Source organism: Lampetra fluviatilis, chromosome 33 (genome assembly GCF_964198595.1).
Source record: "Lampetra fluviatilis chromosome 33, kcLamFluv1.1, whole genome shotgun sequence".
Taxonomy (NCBI): Eukaryota; Metazoa; Chordata; class Hyperoartia; order Petromyzontiformes; family Petromyzontidae; genus Lampetra; species Lampetra fluviatilis.
In genome coordinates, this window is record NC_136307.1 from 3010374 (window position 1) to 3033573 (window position 23200).

Here is a 23200-nt window from a genome sequence, read left to right on the forward strand (position 1 = left end):
TTCACATTACATTTGCAAATTGCTGTGCGTAGCGTACATTTTTAAGTTGTAAATTTGCAGCGATGCGAAGACATTCAAGGTATGTTTATTTCGGGTGAATTACACTTAGATACTGTAACTTGTAAGCGTTCTTTATTCTTAGTGGACGCAAAGTACAAAGATTAGAACATAAAACATTCCCGAAAGTCGGGGGCTATATGTTGTAAGCGTTGTTACGAGGCAAGGTCGTACTTTTATTTACGAATCGATTCTGTTTGACATTATTTATTAAAACAAGATACAGTATACAGGGTAGAAAACAAGTTAACAGAACGCAACCGAGCCATTATATAACATCATTTTGATAAAAACGTACAAATATAAAACACTCCAGGCATCAATGGATCGTTCCACGTCTATTCGCTCGCATACCCGTCAACCCCTCACCAGTGCCCTAGCTTTTTACACACCAATTTAGACGTATCGGTCACTCCGTGCCCTTGTAAATCTCAACGTTTATCCTACAAAGTCCCAACACAAGGTAGAAACTACAAACAAATAGACAAAAACATGTTTTTGCCCGTCTCGAGACGGATGTACGCCGTACGGACCCAAACGCTCAATTTCCCTGGACCAAGATTCGTGGTGACCCTTACTCTTTGGTTCTTTCGCTAAAGTCACGTAGGTAAAAATGAAACAAATCACGACGTTTCGATCGCAACACAAGCAACCTTCATCAGGTGGAACAACCACAGCAATAAAATGCTGAAATGCTGAACACTTCAGCATTTTATTGTTGTTATGAGGCAAAGTCGTACTTTGTTGTTCCACCTGATGAAGATTGCTTGTGTTGCGATCGAAACGTCGTGATTTGTTTTATTCTATTTCTACCCACGTGACTTTACCGAAAGAACGAAAGAGCGTGGATTGATGACCCGTATGGATTGACAGATACACGTTCGCGTCTCACTCCCTGAATCACACACACACACACACGACTCATGTGGCATCAAACACACACCTACAGTGGATGTCTCACCAATCAAAGGGCTGGGAAACCCACCACCGTCGCGGTTGCTGCCCACCACTCTCACTAACATTGGCTGCTGACATTTGGGCTACGCCCATTTCAAACCTTTATAAACAGGTCCCTGCGGGGTGGGCTGGTAGGAACGAATAACCAAAGAATATAAACATAATGTATTCTTACACTTGTTTAGCCAGGAAAGCGTCACTGAGTCTAAAGGTTTTTGTAGGGTCCTGCCAAGTGTTTGCAGTAGGGGGCGATGTTGCTACACGGACGGACGGACGGACGATATAATCTATTGTAGGCTGGTTCACTTCGTTCCTACCAGTAAGTTTACCTTTAGAAAATCTAACCCCCTCTTCCTGGTGACGAACGCTTGTGTTGCGATCGAAACGTCGTAGTTTTTTTGTTCTTTTCTTTGAACCTATCTACGTGACTTTATTATATTATATAATTTTATATTATTTTATTATGTTTTATTTTTATTATTTTTATTATTTTATTACTTCCCTTCTACATGACTTTACCGAAATAACCAAGAAGATGAATCCCTGCAGTCACGAAAGCTTTAAATCGAATTCCAAAGAATATGCTTTAGAAGTTGATGAGTGCATGACCTGGTTTTGGGGTTTGACTCAGGACCCTCAGGGTCAATAAAATGCCGTACCACTTTGTCAGAAGCCAGTAGTGATTGCCCTTTACCGAGACTTGGCAGCGCGATTGTAATGTGGAGTTGGCATCAGCGGAGGTGAACGTTGCCTCAATGATTGTTTTTGAGCAGAGAGACACTGACTTATTGATTCAAAATAAATATCATTCTTCTTGGTTCTTTCGGTAAAGTCACGTAGAATGGAAATAATAAAATAATAAAAATAAAACATAATAAAATAATTCACGCGACGTTTCGGCCACAACGCAAGCGGCCGTCCTCAGGTGGAGAACAGGTCTGTCGAGACAGAGTTCTTCACCTGAGGACGGCCGCTTGCGTTGTGGCCGAAACGTCGCGAGAATTATTTTATTATGTTTTATTTTTATTATTGTATTACTTGGTCTTCACCTGAGGACGGCTGCTTGCGTTGTGGCCGAAACGCCGTGAGAATTATTTAATAATTTTTATTTTTATTATTTTATTATTTCCATTCTACGTGACTTTACCGAAAGAACCAAGAAGATGAATCCCTGCAGTCACGAAAACTTTAAATCGAAATAAATATCATTGTCCGATGGCCAATAGATTCATCACACCTGGAAAAACTGGACTGTTGATGAACCAGGAGGACGAGAACATCTTGTGAGATGTTATCCCCCTTGTCTGGGATGCAGGATGCTGTTGGTTCCATTCCGACCCTGACGCTTGTATATTTAGAGTTTGCATGTCTCTCTCCCTGCGGTCGAGTGGATTTTTCTCCGGGCCCTCTGTTTTTTCCCTCCACATTTGGAATCATACGTTTAGAGTATTCGGCTGCTATACATTCTCACGCGATGATAAGCCACTTTGTTGAGCTATCATTTGTAGCCAGGTCGCTTCTAATAAAGATATATATAGCTTGGTGGGCCTTACATGGTTCAAACAAATGCTTAAATCGTTTTTTTATTCAGTTACTTGTCGTGGAGGTAATAATACCTATTTTCTACTACCCAACAGTGCCATGCTGGGACCGTGCTGAGCCGGGCCAGGTTGCATTTCCACTGCAGAATAAGACCCATGCCGTCGTGCTGTGTTAGAGATGTACTGTACTGTAACATGATGTCATTCGCCTCCACCGCTGGCCTTACTTGGCCCCAAGCCATATTCATAAGTCTTGTGAGGCGAGCGTAGTGTGGTTTTGTTTCGGCGCGGCAAATATCCAGTGTAAACCCACTCACGACCGTGAGCGCCCCTCGCTCGCTTGGCTCAGATGCCACTGGAAAATAAGTATAAGTTGTGTTCTTGTAATGAAATAGCGTTGCAGCGATGAAATGGCTCGAGTTAAAAAAACACCCCATCATTACCGTCAAGGTTAAAATCTGAATATTTATTTAGAAATATGCATTCATTATTATTATTATTTATACCGGAGGTCATCAAAACAGTCATTTTTGTGTCACTCAAAAACCAGACCTGGCTGCGTTTTGCACACGACACGAGTCAACAGTCTTGTGCTGAGCAAGACCCCTTGTGACATCAGACACAACGACTCTCCTGGACACATCCATGTCAGAAAACTGAATCGACCGGATGACACAATTGAGGGCACCATCCCCATCGCAGCTGCCACTGACAACAACTTCACCGAGGCCTGATTCAAAGACACCAGAGGCAGAGGTTGTTCGCTGTCTACTCCCGAGTTTGGACTTGGCGGCAGGTTCTGCGGGACAAGTCGCCCGTTTTTAGCTTCCAGCTTGGCGATCTCATTTTCCAGAGCGTTGCATTTCAGCTGCCACTCCTGGCAGTTCTGGCAAGACTGCAACTCGGACTCTTCATTTACATCACTGTGGTGGTTCTGTACGTCGAAGTAGTCCTGCTCCTGCACCTGTGTTGAGAAAATATCGAGGCAAAGGCCTTAGGCAGGGGTTGGAATTGCACAATACGTATCCAGTGCATGTTGGACATCTTTCGCACCGTGTGTAGCCAACCGTGCTAATCGGAGGTATATGGCATGTCGGTGAATGTATATACATGATAATGGTCTTCGAGTGCTTTCTGATGAGACCATCCATATAAAGAAACAGCCATGATGATACAATGCATGTTGAGAACAACCCTAATAAGACAACCCGTAAAAATACTGTATCCAATAAGATTCTAGGTCTGTTCCTTTTTAAAACGTTGGAAAAAACAGGAGTCTCCTTACAAGCTTACGATGTGATGAAACTGAAATGTACACACAGGTGGATTTATGAACACATTTTTACGTACTGTACTGTAATCTGGTCGGATCAGAGCTTGGACGATGTGGGAGTTTATCGAGTCTGCAAGGTGGACCACACCTTGCCGACAAAGTGTTTGATTACCCACAGAAATGCGCCACTGGCCCATGAGATAATGTCGGACACATTTTCTTTCTCCATGAGACATTCCTCGTGTGACCATTGCTTACTGAGACCATCACCGATGAAACTATTGTCAGGTGAGATCATCACTCGTGAGAATAGTTTTTTCGTGAGAGTGAAATACTATCAGGACTAATGTGGAGTCGTTGGAAAATACAGCTGCAACTGGAATTTCACGAGGTCTGCGTCTACATGAGGGCCTACCACTGCAAAATGTCCCACAATTGACGTTTAACAATCAGTCACTGCTTGCATCATAGCCACACTAATCGGCAACACAATTTCTGATTTTAGTGCCACTGTAGGCTACTTCTTTCTTGCAGTACCAGAAATGACTGAGGTGTTTGTTAATGAGTAGCCCCACAAATGTATTTTTAAAACACTCATATTTGGCCCTCGCTAAGAAAAAGGTTTTGCACCTTATAGTGAAAACACTCCAAGCAGAGGTGGTGTCATCCCATTGGGGCCATACACAGATGTTATTTGTGGATGCATTACATAAAAACATAGATTATTTGCTGGACAAGCTGCATAACTCAATTGTATCACTGTTGTGTGAAACAATTATGGCAATAGACCAATTAAAACCATATTTTAGCAGTGCCTTTAGAATTACGACATAACAAAAATCTGAGTTCAAGCCAATATCCCATGAGATATTTGGTAGCTCTGAGCTTTTGCTTAGATTACTTAGACACCATCCAGGAATTGACCATCAACAGGGCTCTGCAACCCCGGATGCGATGACCCTCCACGTTTGAGACAAACACGACGTAGAGAATCCACTCCCCATGCAAATGCCAGGTGCACATTTTACCCTGGCCTCCGGCACGGACGTGGGAGCGGGCTCCAGGCTGGGCCTCCTGCAGTCCGCCTCCATCAGTGGCACACGCCGCTGCACCAGCGCCACGAGGCGAGCCAGGAAGTCCGGCTCGCGAGCATCGAGCCTCGTGAGGAAGCCCAGCCGCTCGGGGACGTTGCACGGCTCGAGGAGCACGGGAACGACGCGCCTGTGTGTCGCGCACACGTGCGGCCACTCGGTTACCGACTCGTCTGCATGACACGGGAGAATTCATTTTTTCGGAGGCGGACGGATGGTTCAGATGTCAAAACGCTCAGCTGGCCCTGTCGCGAGCCTGAGTTCAGTCAGGCGTTGGTTCGCCTTTGATTTCAAACCGGGTTTTCAGGAGCCGTGTAAAGGAGTTGCTGGTCTCAGCCCAGTCAACAATGGCATCGCAAACAAATGTTACATTACATTTTATTCTGCAATTTGTCTAAATTCCAGCTTTCAGAATACATAAATAAAATATTTGACTGTCATGTGATAAACATATCATGTTCACATGTCACTCTCTCACTGGTTAGTTCATTTGTGCATCTCACCATGTTCACATGTTCATACATGATTTATATTCTGATTACATGAACCAAACCTCACTGTGCACTCTAATATCCTGCCCTGACACTGTCTTATATTGCATTTGTTCCATATATTGGCAAAAAAATGCCATTGGCAGTAAAGACTTCAGTTTCAGTGTGCACCTCCTCAAATCTCTCGTCTCCAATTTCCAGGTGATCCAAAATATCGCCCCAAGACTTCTCACCCGCACCAGTAAACAAGACCGCAGCACCTCAGTACTCTGATTGCTCCACTGGAACCCAATTGAATCCCAGGTCAATTGCAAGATAGCATTCATTGTCTTCAACATTCTCCATGGATATGCCTCTGCCTACATCTCATCTCACTCTACTGCCCTCCACTCACACACACTCCCCGCTCCAGCATCTGGTGAAGTCCCAGTCAACCGTTGCCTCGTGGGAGTTTCCTCGTTCTCCCATTTCCACTATAATCCACATGGTCCATTTACCGCCTCACCTTGTCCACCTGCCCTCCCACCTCTCAACATCCACACATCACTCCATCCACACGTCTACCCGGCTCCCCCCATTCTCCAGGTTCACATAACTCCATCCACACGTCTACTCGGCTCCCCCCATTATCCAGGTCCACGTCACTCCATCTACACATCTACCTGGCTTTTCCCATTCCCCAGGTCCACGTAACTTCATCTACACATCTACCTGGCTTTTCCCATTCCCCAGGTCCACGTAACTCCATCTACACATCTACCCGGCTCTCCCCATTCCCCAGGTCCACGTCACTCCATCTACACGTCTACCCGGCTCCCCCCATTCTCCAGGTCCACGTAACTTTATCCACATGTCCATCCGGTTCCCCCCATTCTCAAAGTCCACGTAACTCCATCCACACGTCTACTCGGCTCCCCCCATTATCCAAGTTCACGTCACTCCATCCACACGTCTACCCGGCTCCCCCCATTCTCCAGGTCCACGTCACTCCATTCCTTGCGTCCACCTGTCATCCCACCCCTCCACCGTCACTCCGATCCACCCCGTGCTCACCTGTTCCTCTCCAGCACACACGTCGCTTGCGCCGAGTTGGTGAGCGCCAAGATGGTCTCCAGATCGCACCAGCCGCTCTCCAGGAACCCGAGCGAGAGAGCCAGCAGGATCAGGTGGGAGCTTTGCACCGCGTTGCAGACGTTGTCCACGATGGCCATGCCCGGGACGAAGTCGCGACTGCTCAGGCACACGCGCAGGTTGTTTGGGGCCGCCTCCATGTACTGAGTCACCCGCTCGGCCCATTCGTCGTCCTCTCTGCTGCAGCATAGGTATGCGTCGTATGGTCGCTCCGCCATCTTGTCTTGAGCAGTGCGTATTGGTCGTTGTGTCCACCTGTTGTTGTTGACTGATGTTTTCACGTGGACGGTGATTTTTAGCTGAGACTTCGCGAGGTACCGTAAAAGGTTTGCTACGTTAAGCACTCGTCATTTTGACTGCGAATCATTGGTTACTATTTTGACGTGATTCGCGTGTGCTGTACGTATTTAGGTGGGTGTATTATTTCGTTTTGCTCTTGTGTGTTGTACAGCGTTCTCAGATGCGATATACAATTTTATTCGTATCGATGTCTCATCAGTTACGAATTCCGATAGAATAAATTAGTAACAAAAAGGTACAATACTTACTAATTCAAGTATTACTTCTGTTTTGTCAGTAGTTTGTATATTTTATGTAAATACTGTCAAAGTATTTATCGCAATGGCTAAAATGCTTTGATGTTTTTTCTTAGTTAGTTATTTTCGTATTTGTATGTTTTCATTTATATCTGTCCTGGCGTAATTAGGTCATCAATTTAGATTTAAATGTACGGTGTTATACTTGAAATACTCGTTGACAAATCAAACCTATCGATTCATTAGATTCAACATCGATCAATACAGAAAACGATTTTAAAAAATGAAGCGGTAGAGTACTTTACTCACGGTACATCGCAGTTGTTAACAATAAAACAAGAACAATCCAGCACCTCATGTGAGCGCCTACCTATTGCAGTCCACTGCCAACTGAAAAAGTTGCTCATTTACAAATACTATTCTACGAGTTAATTTAATGTCCAAGTACCGTCCGTAACGTTGTTCTATCTGCACGTAAAGGTGTTGCGTTGCTAACGAGCAGAAGCAGCACAAAGCCGAGGAAGTTCTGTATTCTGAAAGTATCAGCACCTCACCTTTTTGTGTGAGCTCTTACGTCACACGCCCCCTTCAGCACCGCGGGTAAACAACCCACTCGACGTCACACGTTTCGTTTCAAAGGTCACCTACCTGTGCCAAATCTTCAAGAGCTTTCTGCCATTTGTCTGCAAGCACACTGAAAGTGGGGTGGGTTAAAAGTTTTGCATATTGCATTGAAGCTGCCAATATGGATTTATACTGTACATGGTGCCATATTGTGTAGGATTTTCACTGAAAACATTGATGGTATTGGCTTTGGATATTTAGTCTGTTCTATTAACATGGACATTAGCTCACAATGTAATGCATTCCAGTGCAACTTAACGTCACGGGGTATGGGTTATGGGTGTAGATTAGATTTAAGACTAAGTAAACCCTGAGCTGATTTCTAGTGTTTGGCGTAGAACCTGAGAGTTTTCTGAAATGTGATTAGGGTTTATGCTTATGAATTGGGTTAGAAATTATGTGAGTTATGTAGGGTTATTTTCAGAGCTAAGGTTAAAATTCATGAGGCGATAGGAGTCTGGACTGTTGTGTGATTGAATAAAAAGGCAATGGTGAAGGCATGATTATGATCAGTTTAACGCGTAGGCTTTCGCGACCAATATCATGCATAATTACAACTAGCTTAATCAATTACTGGCGAAACGTCGTACTCAGATTGTAAATGTTGTGGCTTAGCTCTCCAACACATCGGTGTGCTGTACTAGTGACGAATTGGCATGTTCTGTTTACGTGACAACCCTTACTAGTTGGCTGTGTCGGCTGGTGGCGGGTTTTAACGACACATTTATATTTACACGATCTAACGCAAAAAAAAACCTCTTATGGATGGTCATGATCACTTGTTATTCTTCTCATCATCATCATCGTCATCTTGGTCCCTCATCAGCCATTGTCTATCCACATGCGTCGATTTGTGTTATGGCTTCCTGTGGATGTGTTGCCTTTTTGTCTGCGGGTACCCCGATTTCCTCACAACATCCGAGAACATTCACTCAACTATATATAGCTTCGGTGAAGCTTTCTTGCGTGGATAGCATCATATTGTAATCGGCAGCAAGTTATGCTTATTCAAGAAAGGTCCCCTTCCCCAGTCGTGGGAAATAATAGACGCTTCGCTGTGTTAGTCAGAGCCTGTTGAATGAATACATTTGAAGCAAGAATGGCGTGCGAGGAGGCAGGGAGGGCAGGCAGAAAATGCCGCGGTGAGAGATTCCACCTCTGAGGTGCAACAAAAAACCTGGCCGTTTGAGAGGAATAAAACAATCTCACTGATTGGAAGCTGTGGTGAGCTACTTGCACGATGTCAATTGCATCGTCAAAAGCGGTGTTTTGTTACGGCACTGACACCGAACCGGGACTGTGACCTTCTGGGAAAACTCAGAGATTTCCCGAGACTGCTACCTGGCAAAATGAGGACAGGTGGCAACATCTAGACACGGCACTGTTATTCACGTTGCTTTATTTTAAGGGGGCCTGTGACGTGAAATTAGTTTTTAGGGGGGTCACCTTACTGGGGCTTGACTATAGCCCCCAAGCTTCTTCATCACGTCACCACGTCAAGTAATTTATCTATTGAAGATGAATGTGATGAGGAGGACCTTCAACAAGTCATTGAGCCCAGACCACAATATTTCACTTGACGGTATTGCCTGAGGTAGAAGTACATTGGTGGTTTATTTGTTTTACAATGTGGCCAATAGCAGTGATTTATGTGGTAACCGTTTGAAACGAGTTGGTCATGAGAAAATAAGCCATAAATCGATACGGTTGAAGTTTCACAGCCATCGGTGGTTAGAAAATGTCTGTTTTGGTCCATGGACCAATCCTATTAGAATGTCATTCCTGATTGCCCCAACCGAACTGGTTGAATAGAAAGATAGTTCTTGACACATGGTTACCGATGTGGTCGTGGAGAAAGCCGTGTTTTGGGGACAGCAGGAGGGAATTTACGAGAGCGGTCACCATCACATCAATCAAATTGATGGATCGAAGTAAAAATTGTCATTTTTCATGAAAGTAAATCGACCCCAACGTTCTCCCTACAGTTGGGAAACCCCCCTTACGAGCCACGCCTGGTGTGACGTGGCGTGGGCCAATGGGTGCGTGGCATTCCACACACACCATGCACACGCAAAGGCGGCTGTAGTGCCGTGGTAATATTTTTCGTGAACTTACTTTGGCGGTTGAATATCATGAGCTACAAGAGTAAATAAGGGGAAGTGAATTGATTGTGAAAGTATAAAATGTCAACAGTACATGGGAATATGCATCCGCAGTTTTATAACACTTTAAATTCACGATATAATTCAAGATAAAACGCTTATGTAAAAATATTTACTTGCAAAAACTAGTAATTTGGTAAATCCTGTGCTTAAACGCAGCATTGTATTTATTTAACCAAACGATGACTGACATCAGCGCCTCATATCCCCATTGTACTGTACTGTGTTTTTTGCAATGACGTGTTTCTGAAGATGTTCCATGTCAGCATAAAAAACGTGTCTTAAAATAAAGTTTTGGTTCTTTCCCTCATTCCACAGAGGTTGCATCACTGTTTTGGTTGCCACGACTCCTACATTAATGTGAATCATAAATAGCTGAGTGAGTCATCACATGTACACTTGTTTGTGGACGTCTGGCAGAGTCTTGCTTATAGTTTGAGGGTTTAAAATGTGATTTTGCCCATCGTACGAAAGAAGAACTACAAATTTGGGTACAGGCAATCCCCGAGATACGAACTGTCATGAGATATATTTTTTTTAACCGTCTGCAGCACTATTTTGTTCAGCGGAGTTAACCTCCGCGAGACGTAAGCAGTCCCAATAACCTCCCAGAAACGTCGCTTTTTACAAGCAAGCCCGCAGCAGGACTGAAGGCAAGTGAAGAGAAAACTGATTTTATTTAGTTTTAGTTACTCGACAGTATTTATTTAAATGTTACATGCAAATGTAAAATATTTCTTATGAGTCTAACAATGCCTCCATTTATTTGTTTAACCACAACACATGCTGTGACACTGACCATACAAACACATTCCTGCGGAGGGAGCTGGTTTGGAACGTTGGGTTGCTCGGTCAATGGCCAGGGTCAACGGCGGCGTGGTGTATTCCGCAAATATGCCCGACTGTGAGGGCGGGCACAAGCCGGCGTGAGTAGGTTAAACGTTGAGTTTTATAAGGGCACCACGGGGTGACCAGCCCCTCCCCACCCAGCCCCTCCCCACCCTCCCCTCCCCACCCAGCCCCTCCCTGCACGACGGACACAATAATCCCCTGTGGGCTGGTGTAACCAGGAGGTTTCTACGAGTATTAAATATTCCGAGTTCCGAGATATTAACAAATCGACTTACGAACGGGTCTCAGGAACGTAACTCGTTCGTAAGTCGAGAACTGCCTGTACTAGACATTGACTGTGACGCTGCATATTCAGATCAGACATGTAAGCACATTTTATGGAAGGTATTTATTGGGTTATAGAAAGTATACATAGTATAAGTAAATAGTTCAGGGTCTCAGGAACGTAACCTGAGCGGCCGTCCATATATGACGTCACGCACCTAGGTGGGGGGGGGGGGGTCAGACATTTGTAACGATGTGTGACGAGGGGGGGGGGGGGTTGAGAAATGTGACGTCACATCAAAATGCGCAACTTTAAATAAATATAGACAACACGTTATACTTAATTAAATATAATTTTTAAAAAATGTTTTCTCCTACAACATCAGAGTGCAGTGCCACATTAAATACGCACAACAATGACAATAGTTTAAAGCGATTTGAAGCATATTTTATATTTTTGGGGGGGGAGTGGGCAGAGCTTTGTGACGTCATATTTGAGGGGGGGGGTCTGACTTTTTGTGACGCCGTGTGACGAAGGGGGGGGGGGGGTCAAAAATCGTGTGACGTCATTTATGGAGAACTGCCTGTAGTACCAGACTTATATACTGCGAATACATATGAAGCTCAGACATATACAGTATGCACATTTTATGGAAAGTATTTATTTAGTTACACAAAGTATAATGTGTATAAATCATTAGTTAAGGGTTGTCCGCTCAAGATGGTTACGCAGGACGATTATTTTGGTCAACACAACTGTGTTTGTTAAAGTGATTAAGTGCCTAACAGTGCTGTTACATCTTCTTGGTTCTTTCGGTAAAGTCACGTAGAAGGGAAGTAATAAAATAATAAAAATAAAACAATAAAATAAAATAATTATAGTGAGAATTATTTTATTTTTATTATTTTATTACTTCCCTTCTACGTGACTTTACCGAAAGAACCAAGAAGATGAATCCCTGCAGTCACGAAAGCTTTAAATCGAAAAGTGCTGTTACAAATACAGTAACGTACTGTGCCGTATATATAAACGACCGTAAGTAATTTGACGCGACAATCTTGAACCGGTTCCTTTTAAAAACACGACTACAACAACAACGTATGTTGGCCGTCCAGCATCAGCTACGTATTTGAAAATTGCCCCGAGGGTAAGTTGAGTTTTGAAAACCCATCGATGGAAATCGCGGTGTGTGACGCCCCACGAACAGCAGCTGCGTTGTCTTCGCAACAGCTCCGCGAGTGGCGTCTGTGAGTCGGAGTCGTCTCGTCCGTAAGTCGGAGTCGTCTGTGAGTTGTCTGAGTCCGGAGTCGTCCGTAAGTCGGAGTCGTCTCGTCCGTAAGTCGGAGTCGTCCGTAAGTCGGAATCGTCTCGTACGTAAGTCGGAGGCGTCTGTGAGTTGTCTGAGTCGTCTGTGAGTCCAGAGTCGTCCGTAAGTCGGAATCGTATCGTACGTAAGTCGGAGTCGTCTCGTCCGTAAGTCGGAGTCGTCCGTAAGTCGGAGTCCTCCGTGCCAACGCTTGCTCAGGAAGGGGGGCCGTGGGGGGGGGGGGGGCTACCTACTGGCAGCCCCCCCCCCCTCTCTGCTTGTGACCCACCTACCGCAAACCACCTCGGCCATGAGCAAGGAAATTTGAGTTTGTAGGTTCGTGCGGCGTACAGACGTTTCAATACTGTCTCTTTGTTTGTGGTTCTCCCTTGTTGCTGGGACTTTGTGGGATGAACGTTGACATTTGTAAGGGGCACGGGGTGACCAATAAGGTCTAAATTGGTCTAATAAGGGGCCGTCCATAAATGACGTCACGCACCTGGGGGGGGGTCAGACATTTGTGACGATGTGACGAGGGGGGTGGGGTTAAAAAATATGACGTCACATCTAAAATGCGCAACTTTAAATAAATATAGACAACACGTTCTACTTAATTAAATAGACTTTTTCATAAATGTTTTCTCCTACAATATCAGAGTGCAGCGCCACATAAAATACGCACTACAATGACGATAGTTTAAAGCGATTTGAAGCATGTTTTTTTGGGGGGGGGGCAGAGCTTTGTGACGTCATATTTGAGGGGGGGAGGGTCTGACTTTTTGTGACGCCGTGTGACGAGGGGAGGGGTCAAAAATCGTCCAAAATCGCGTGACGTCATTTATGGACGGCCCCTAAGGGGTTGACAGTCATGCTCAATGATGAAAGCTAACTGTGTGATTTTTTTTATTGGAAGGTTTGAAGTTTTACACATTTGGTTCGATGTCAATTGAACCCCAAACCATGTTTACTGGATCGACGCCAATATCAATGCAGGACTGTAACGAGAATTAAAATAGATAGCGACTGACTACGAAATGACCTGAAATGGATCAGAACCATCGACACCGACGATGGTTATCGGAAGACAATTGTGTACGCATGGACTTCGCAGGATCGTGATATCGTTTTCCCACGCTTTCATTGAACTCACTGTCTGTTGTATCCTCAAAAAAGAAATGTTGTAACTCAATTTCTACACACTTGCCAATGTGCTATCGACTGCAAACTTCGTATAGGTATGTCATACTGATGACAACACGATATTCTATCATAAAAAAATCAAACACATATTTTTAAACTTTTTACACGCTTTTATTTAACTTACTGTATGTGTTGTATCCAAAAATCTTGTAACTAAATTTCAACCGTATTCCCAATGTCGTATCGACTGCAAACTTCGTATAGCTGTGTCATACTGATGACAATACTATGTTCTATCATTAAAAATGATATCTATTTTTAAACAATCTTTTCAACGGCTCTAATTGTCCACGCTCAACTTACGTTGCCCCTAAATCACCACGTGGTCTCTTACGTCACGGCAAGCCTCGGGGAGCCACGCCCAGGGGCGGGGGATGTGGAAGGAGGGGAGGGGCTATGGGGGAAGGGGGCAGGGGGAGGGGCAGCTCGGACAGTACATTTCATTAAAGCGTGTTTTTTAAAAAAGTATAAATATTTGATTTCCTACTCTTTCACACTGGCCAGATGTCTTGGAAGATGTGAGAGTACTCACACTTTACCCCACTACATGTGACCTGGTCCAATTAAACATGTCGTCCATTTGAAATATCTATCCTCCCTTAATTTCATAGCATTTAAAATATGTAGCTACAATCTTTCAGGGACTTTTTGATAAATCTGATGCATGTGGTATTGATGTTAACGTACACATCTTGACTTAAAGCTTTCGTGACTGCAGGAATTCATATTCTTTGAGTCTTTCGGTGAAGCCACGTAGATAGAAAAAATAACCTGAAGACGATTGCTTGTGTTGCGATCGAAACGTCGTGATTTAGATTTTTGTTATTGCTGTGAATCCAGCGACCTGAGTTCAACTTCCAGCCATTGCTAACAAAAGCTACCAGTGAAATGCGAACCGACCCTGGCCCTCCCCCCACTTCACCAAGCCGCATTGACCAGGATGGTGAAGTATGGTCAAACAACTCCCATGGCCTACATGGCATGTGGAGAGGCCTTCATCTGTGGGCGCAACAGTGGCGAGACGTTAACTACCTCGCCTGGTATGCAGGAGCTCGTGGATTTGATCCCGACCCTGACGCCTGCTGCTGTATATTTGGAGTTTGCGTGTCTCTCTCTCCCCGTGATCTCGTGGATTTTTCTCTGGGTCCTCCGGTTTTTCCCGTCCACATTTAGGAACATGTGCTTAAGAGTATTTGGCTGCTTTAAATTTCCACGCGATAAGCCACTTCGTTGAACTGTCATTTGTGGGCAGGTCACTTTTGAAAAAGAGCTACATAGCTCAGTGGGCCTTATCTGTTCAAATAATAAAAAATCTAGTTGAGGATTGACATGTACCTGTATACAAATTCATTGTATATGTGTTGGACGTGAAACAAGTTGATATACAATATACTGTATTGCGTATGTTCAACGTTGAGGAAGTGTTTGTCATTCAATGCTCAGTGTTATTACGACACCAGTAGAATGGAACCAGGGTAGCACGCCCTGTGAGGTCATTACACTATAGCACGACCCATTGACTGACTTGAGGAAAGCTGCTTTCAGCAGTGAATTTGGAAAGGACTTTGAATTGTGATTTCTTGTTTCCGTAACTGGCGAGGAGGGCAGTGTCCTGTGGGAGATGTCTGGAGAACATCTTCCACCCCACGGATGGACTCGTCATGGAGGACGTGGACAAGGGAGAGGTCACGGTGGACGAAGACATCACAGCACTCACTCCGAGGTCATTGTACTGATGTCCGTTAATAATGAATGTGGGATACTGCTGCGGGTGTAATGGTTAGCAAGGGGCGCCATTGTGGTGAGATGTTAACTACCTCGCAAGGTAGACAGGAGGTCGTGGGTTCGATTCCGACCCTGATGCCTGCTAGATATTTGGAGTTCGAATGTTCTCCCCGTGGTTGTGTGGATGTTTTTTTTCCCAGGTCCTCCGGTTTCCCCCTCCACATTTAGAATCAACATGCGTCTAAGAGTACTTGGCCGCTGTAAATTTCCACGTGATAAGCCACTTGGCGTAGCCATTATTTGCACCACCTGTGTTTTCCACGCTGCGCAACATGATCTTGCGTTGTAAATACTGTCGGGGTCCATTTTGTGACGCACTGTATCGTTTTTCCCCCGACCCAAAACGGTGGCGAATTAGAACCCTGACGTCCGCTTATTAAAGACTCTGTCCTACGCTCTGCGGCACGGGGCACATCGACTGGGCCTTCACATGGGCAGCGGTAAACACCACTTCACCGCACTCGCACTGCCGGCAAAACTCCCCTCGTCTCTGACTGTTGTCCGCGGGCCCGTGAATAACGCGTGGAATCACAGGTATCCACACCTTTTCGTGGAGACGAGAGGAGTTCGTAGCTTTGCAGGACGTAAAAGCGAGGAGTGGCAAATGTGATGGGGATGTCTTCGTCGAGCAGGAAAACATATCTTCGTCCTTTTCATTTGTCTTTGTGTGTGTGTGTGAATGATGGCGAGTGTGTGTGATTATTATGGTGAGTGTGTGAATATGTTGCTGGGTGTGTGTGTGTATGATGGTGAGTGGGTGGTTGTGTGTGTGAGTGAGTATGATGTAACTGTAGTGTAGCGGTCAGCGCGCTACGCTACGACCCTGGTGACCCGGGTTCGATTCCCGCTCACGGCCAATACCAGTGACGATTATTTGAACCAGTTCTGGGCCTCCCCTAGGTTGAGTCAGCTTCAAATAAGTACCTGGATGCGGTGCGTGTCACCCACCCGTGTCCCACTCCCGTGTCCCCCGCCCGTGTCCCACTCCCGTGTCTCACTCCCGTGTCCCACTCCCGTGTCCCACTCCCGTGTCCCAACTCTGCAGATGGATTTGTGGACGTGCAGGAGTTGCTGGCCCAGCGGAGCCTGGCTGGGTGCGAGGAGGCGGATGTGAGGAGAGTCGTGGAGTCCAACGACAAGCAGAGGTTCGCTCTGCGCGCCCACCCAACTACGGGCAGCCTGCAGATCCGCGCCAACCAAGGCCACTCGCTACAGGTAGGCGAGGGTGGGCACGTGTGTGCGTGCGTGTGTGCGTACGTGTGTGTGCGTGTGGGGAGCGGTAGTGCAGCGGTTAGCGCGCTGCGCTATGAACCTAGCGACCCAGGTTCGATTCCCGCTCACGGCTAACACCAGTGACGATTATCTGAACCGGTCCTGGGCTTCCCCTAGGTCGACTCAGCCTTAAATGAGTACCTGGTGCGGTGTGTAAACATCGCCACTGGGGAAACAAAGGCGGTCGGTCGTGTTGCTGGCCACCCACCCCCTCGTTCGTGTACCGTTCCGGCCTTCATAGGTGCTCGCTAACAGCACTTGCCCCTACAGTCTGTTAAGGCTATACGGGGGATCTTTGTCTTTGTGTGCGTGTGTTGCGGATCGTGGGGTAGCTGTCATGCGGCAGTTAGCGCTACGCTGCGCTACGAACCCGGCGAGCCGAGTTCGATTCCCGCTCACGGCCAACACCGGTGACGATTATCTGTACCAGTCCCGGGCCTCCCCTAGGTCGACTCAGCCTCAAATAAGTATATCTGGTGCGGTGTGTAAACATCGCCACTGGGGAGACAAATGCGGCCGGGCGTGGTGCTGGCCACCCACCTCCTCGTGTGCCGTTCCGGCCTTCATAGGTGCTCGCTAACAGCACTTGCCCCTACAGTCTGTTAAGGCGACACGGGGGAGATCTTTGGATCTTTTTATCGTTGGTGCTGATTGCACAGCCTCCATAGCGTGTCCCGTGCGTGTGCCTCCACGATGCGCGTGCCGATACCAGGTGGAGGAGCTGGAGCTGCAGCCCATCGCGCTGCACGGCTCGGCCTTGCCCGAGTGCGTGGTGCACGGCACCTTCGCGCGCCACTGGCCGTCCATCCTCCGCGATGGGCTCAGCCGCAGGGGACGCGCGCACATACACATGGCGCCGGGAGAGCCGGGAGCGGAGGGCGTCATCAGCGGTACCGGCGCACGGACCGGCTCACCTCGTACTCCGCTGTGTCGCCGAGCTGTAATAATCGTGGTCAGCCCTTTGTCAATCCACCGCGGGATAACGGCCTCCCCACGCCGTGGCATGGAGGGTATTTAAACCGTAACGTGGGTTGGTGAATAAGGGGGTTGGTTCGAATATCACTCGCTGCTGATCTTAGTCATGGCTAAGAATCAAACTCGGGCTTCCAGGTTAATAGCACAGTGCGCTAACCACTGCACCTCCGGTCCACCCCTCCGCCTCGATCGTTACCTGTGTGAAAACTGCTGATGGGTAGTCAGACTTTTCGATTTAAAGCTTTCGTGACTGCAGGGATTCATCTTCTTGGTTCTTTCGGTAAAGTCACGTGACTTTACCGAAAGAACCAAGAAGAGTAAGATTGTTGCCTGAAATCCTGTGCACTGACATATTATGTGCATGGTATTTTGGATGTTTTAGTTCCTACATTTCTGAATTCTCTAAGCATTTTAAATTAGAGCATATTCTCCGACAGTCCATTTCTCTACATTGTTTACTTAATTACACAAAGGCTTTTATCAACAGAAATACCATCCGACGATGTGATAACCACGCCAGCGTAAAAATAAAAGCGTACACATTAATCGAATAACAGCAACTTTGAATGTCATGTGTTGAACTTTTAAATGTTGTCATTTCAGGAATGCGAGGGAACTGTGAAATCGCAATTTATATTGACATCGAAAAAGCTTTGCAAGGTAAGTGGTAATTTTCTCACGTTTGGGTATTTTTCAGCTACTCCGATTTCCTCCTACACGTGACATTTTTTGTTAAACACTTTGCAACTTAGTTTTGAAAGCGCTGATGCATTAGCACTGTCTCGCTGTCCATAGCTGGGGTGGGGCACGTTAACTTGCGTTAAGATGATCTAATGTGAATAAATGTGTATTAAAAGTTGCGTTGGCTATTAAGGGACGTCTCACCACCTGCCCTGAAAGCTGCCTGTCGCCTTTCGGGGCTAAATGTGGCTAATTGAATTCGTCAGGAGACAAACACACGTTCGAAAGCCTTGCATAATCTATGCCTATGCGTCGTACTTTGCCCAAACTTGTTTAAAACGATCATGGGCAACCATCCACATGGAGACTCTCTTGAAAAAGTTTTGAAGCCCATTAAAGCTTTTTTGAACGCTGGCATTTTAATCTCAGAACACATGTTTTTGTATATTTTATTTCAAAGTACATAACTATGTGACTTTTGTTTAAAAATGCATCTTTACAAAATAGTTAGCAAAATCTCAAATGACCTGTCGCCTGGTTGAATAAAGTACAGCAATTATATATACATCAGCTGTTCATACTCAGGGCTGGAAAATGGGAATAAATTACTGGGCAACTCATAAATGATTCCTGTCCACCCCCACTAGATCTAAAGAGGAGGAGCTTAGGTCCGTCTGTGGGTATTTCAGTGTGTCTGGGTCTCTTGAGTGTGTCTGTTAATATCCGTGTCTGTGGACGTCTGTGGGTGTCTGTGTGTCTGTGGGTCTCCATGCGTGTCTGTGGGTCTCTGTGGACGTATGTGGGTGTCTGTGTGTCTGTGGGTCTCCATGCGTGTCTGTGGGTCTCTGTGGACGTATGTGGGTGTCTGTGTGTCTGTGGGTCTCTATGCGTGTCTGTGGGTCTCTGAGTATGTATGTGGGTTTCTGTGCATGTCTGTTAGTCTCAGGGGTCTGGAAGTCAAAAGAAATGAATAACGAATCATTGATTCCTTCCGGAAAGCAGTCGGGTTAAAATTTTCACTCCCACCATGGCATTTCGGGGCATTCCGGCCCATTTCCACCACTGTTCATACCGCATCGTATGTTTCTTTCCGGGTTTGGGAGGGTGTGCTTATGTGGGTTTGGCGTTGCCCGTCTGTTAACGTGTGCAGATGGGATCCCGTTTTACCGTTCGGCCAATGGAGTTATCCTGAGCTCTGGAAACACGCAAGGGGTACTACCCCGACAGTACTTCCAGCGAGTGATGCAGCTACAGCCCGGTGAGATAGTATTGCACACTGTGACACAAGGGGTGATCGAAACGTCTGTGGCCTGGCATAGCACGCATTGAGTGACCTTGAAGATACTGCCATGTGTTTTGCTTAGTCCTCTTGAAGTGCAATGTACTTGGTCCGTGCGTTAACAGTAGCGTTTGGCAATCGTTTAATCACTATGTCTTTTTGTAAGTCTCATATTCCTGTGCGTGCCTTTTCGGTTTCAAACACTTTATTCTCTGTTTGCTTTCTAACCATTCCTCCCGTTCACTCGACTATCCATCAGCTATCTGAATTCATTGAATTAGTTGGTAGTTTTTATTCAATAATAATAGGGTTTTTCCCCTTTTTTCTGGCAACAAAACTACAAGGAATCATGTCTGCATTACCCACAATACTTGCAGTCAAAATGCAAACAAAAAACACACTATGACAATATATGCATTGTCCTTGAAACTGATTGGTCCACACCAAGGGACGGCTTGTAAAAAGGTTTCATTTTTGTTGCCAGAAAAAAGGGGAAAAACCCTATTATTTTATTTTGGTACTGGCAAAGGAGGTCTAATGATGAAGAGTTTTGATTCACTTTTTTTTCTGTGCCTTTGTCTCCCCATGCCCCCTCGTGGTTGCGAGACAGAGCGAAAGCAATTACCGTTGGAGGGTGACACGTCCAGTTGAGCTCCAAAGTCTGTGGCCGACACTTCCTTCCCCAGGGTCATCAAGATCCCTACCTGGACCTGACATGGAAGATGCAAATGTCTTATCGTTGGTATCCCGAGGGAAAGGCCCACTGAGGTTGCAAAGTTCTTTGTCAAGGGTGATACCCGTGGAAGAGATGGGCACAAGATTGGCACGGCAGACATTTGAATGATTAAAAAAAGTAGCGGTATTGAGGCAGTGGGCCTGCTCCACATCTTTCTGCCCCCTGCTTTTCGTAACTGGTTTAGTTCATGTCGACGGTGTGACGGGCCCGCGTATTGCCTCAATAAAAAAGCTGCATTATAACAACATTTAATGCGACCCAAACTATGGGCCGTACGGTAAACCACTCGAGTATGCGTACCTTCAATGGAGGAATAGCAAAACTACACCACTGCCCTCGTGGCTAGCAGACCTCGACATTGGCATTTAGCTCCCGAACATATTGCCATCATACGCAAGAATATAATACGAAACACATTTTGTGCATGCACCTTGTGCCGTACTACATTACCAAACTGTGTATCGTTGAGATGTCAACTTGCACACTTGAGCACACATTAACCGAAATCACAGACCACCCAAGCCTGAGAACGTTGATAGTTTAGTGCACTTTGTGTATTGTCGAGCAGAAATAACATCTGCCGACTTTAGCTGTTAAGTTCAAGCTATTTATTCAATCCCAATTATCTCAATTGTTGAACTTCCAATGAGTTGACTTTATTTTGAACCGGGTGAGAGACCATTGAAAGAGACTAAGTTCTATTTTGCAAAATCAGCCCACGAATAGAAATAATAAAAATTGGCATTGCAACGACTTAGTCCTGAAAACCAAATAAAGACATAACACAGTCGTAAGATCAGAGTATTTAATACGTCTAACTCAAAGTTAAAGAGATCGGCACGGTTGGCTTCGTATGCTGCGAAAGAAGTTCAAGACACAAACAAGTCTCAGCTCAAAAGGGGCGTTGGGATGGTGCACATATTGAGCCGAGAGCATTGAGCCGTTTGTGGAACTTCTACATTCTTATGAATTGATGTGCTTTACTTTCATCGCGTGAGGCTGTACAAAATACAGTAAAACCTTGGATTGCGAGCATTATTCGTTCCGGAAACGTGTTTGTAATCCAAAGCACTCGTATATCAAAGTACTCGTGTATCAGTTGTGATCACGTGACGCTCGGTAGACAAAGCGTATACGCGTACTACTCGTATTGCAAGACCTCGTTTATCAAATTAATATTTATTTTAAAAATTTTGCTCGTCTTGCAAAACACTCGCAGACCAAGTTACACGCAATCCAAGGTTTTACTGTAAATACTTTGACCGGTGAGTGTCACTATTTGATTTTACTTTCTCTCGCCACGTGGCGGCGCTAGGCGGTCGTGTTATTATTATTCCCCAATGAAACGGGAACGCAACTTCCATCACGATGTTATTCGGTGACGTTGCGTTGGCAGTGGCGATGCAAGCAACAAAAGATCTCAACACGTTCGTTGACAATGGGTCATTTACCATAGCGTCGCTAAAATTGTTTCCCCTTTTGAGGCACTGTAATTGGCAAAAGTTCTGAGTTTTTCGTTGCTTTGATGACCTCCTTGTGAACATATGCATGCTGTACATGAAACATCGACAACTGGCAATAATGAGAAACTCGGCCGCTTTGTTATGTAAAAGTCCCTACCAGATGGCTGCGAGGAAATCTGTATTCAAAAGAGGGTGCACGCTTTGTCATTTAAAAGTTCTTGGCAGCTGGCTGTTAGTGGGCCGTTAGAAACTCGTTGAAATTATGCTGTTTATTTTATCATTGTGCTAAGATTCAGAATCTTGATTTTGTCCTGGAGAAATCCGATGACCTACGAAGCTCTTTTTCACAGATGTCCAGGTCAACAATAGTCAGCTCTTTGGCAATCCAAGGGAATGAATAGCAACGCCACTGTAGCATGATGTTATAAAGGGGCCCTAAATAAAAAAAATCTACACAAATATGAAAACACATTTTTTACTTGCATGAAGTAATTGTATTTTTTCATTTGCTATACAGCCCAGACAATACGACCTTAAACACCCAGTCGCTCGTAAAAGCTCAAGGCAGTATAGTACTATAGTTATAGAGCAAGTGCAGAATCACTGAACCGGAATTGATAGCTTGAAATTGATAGCTTGAAAGTATTTAGCGCGGGCCCTTGAAAGTGTGGGGCCCGTAGCTACTACAGTTACTATGTAGATGTAGTAGCTACATATGTAGTAACTACAGAGTAGCTACAACATATGTAGCTCCATTGTTGCTACTCTTACTACTAGGATCATCCGGCACTGGTCGTTCATATGGTGGGTTGGTGTGGCTGCAGTTTGGGTTTTAAATGGCCTGTTGTATATTCACGTCGATCACTTGCGTCGTCCCGTCTAGAATATCAGTAAAACACAATAAATAAGCAGGCAATATATCTCCTTCATTTATCTATCCCTGCACATAAAAAGTAGTTTTTTCTCCACTTGTATAACATAATTACCTTGAACAATAGGTGACATGAAAGGGGAGAGACAGGCCTCTTAACATGCTAATGCATGGTTGATTGAGTTAGGCTTGTGTTTGCAAAACGTGAATAAAACATGAGACACTGTAGGTCATCCGATTAACATGCTAATACGTTTAGTAACAGCCTCCTTTTGAGTTTGCTGGTCTAAATTATCTCGTGAATTTCAATTAAATACATCACGAGAGCAACAGTTTCAAAAACTCATCATTGTACTCCGTGTGATTAAATATCACACATATATCAATTACTGGACTCGGTAAAAAAAAATAGTTTAGCTTCGTTGACGACAGTGATGAATTACATATTAACAAATCGGCATCAGCCTACAAACATAGTGTCATCTTAGAGCGCAGACAATACTGTTGGACAATGACCATTACATTAGAGAGCGCTTAGACATTGGCTCGCTTATAGTTGCGAATCGTTCTTTGCTTGCACTGTGCCTTGATAAACACTGGCATCACCACTTGGGTATAATGTTAGCGAGCACCTATTAAGGGCCGCACATTG

General features: G+C 45.3%; 1 protein-coding gene across 1 annotated transcript; it reads left to right on the top strand.

Annotated features, from left to right (window-relative positions):
* Nucleotides 1-12144: 12144 nt before the first annotated feature.
* Nucleotides 12145-22774, top strand: TRPT1 (tRNA phosphotransferase 1). Its single transcript, XM_078872192.1, has 8 exons — nucleotides 12145-12249; nucleotides 15095-15209; nucleotides 15630-15711; nucleotides 16317-16486; nucleotides 17256-17433; nucleotides 18122-18178; nucleotides 19350-19457; nucleotides 20089-22774. Exons 2-8 carry the CDS (start codon nucleotides 15108-15110, stop codon nucleotides 20127-20129), a joined length of 738 nt encoding a protein of 245 aa, XP_078728318.1. The 5' UTR covers nucleotides 12145-12249; nucleotides 15095-15107; the 3' UTR covers nucleotides 20130-22774.
* The last annotated feature ends 426 nt before the right edge of the window (nucleotides 22775-23200 follow it).

Coding starts and splice junctions, on each gene's coding strand:
- TRPT1 (XM_078872192.1), top strand. CDS start 15,108: ATGTCTGGAGAACATCTTCCACCCCACGGATGGACTCGTCATGGAGGA. Junction 15,210..15,629: donor ATCACAGCACTCACTCCGAG/GTCATTGTACTG, acceptor GTGGCGAATTAG/AACCCTGACGTCCGCTTATT. Junction 16,487..17,255: donor ACCAAGGCCACTCGCTACAG/GTAGGCGAGGGT, acceptor TGCCGATACCAG/GTGGAGGAGCTGGAGCTGCA.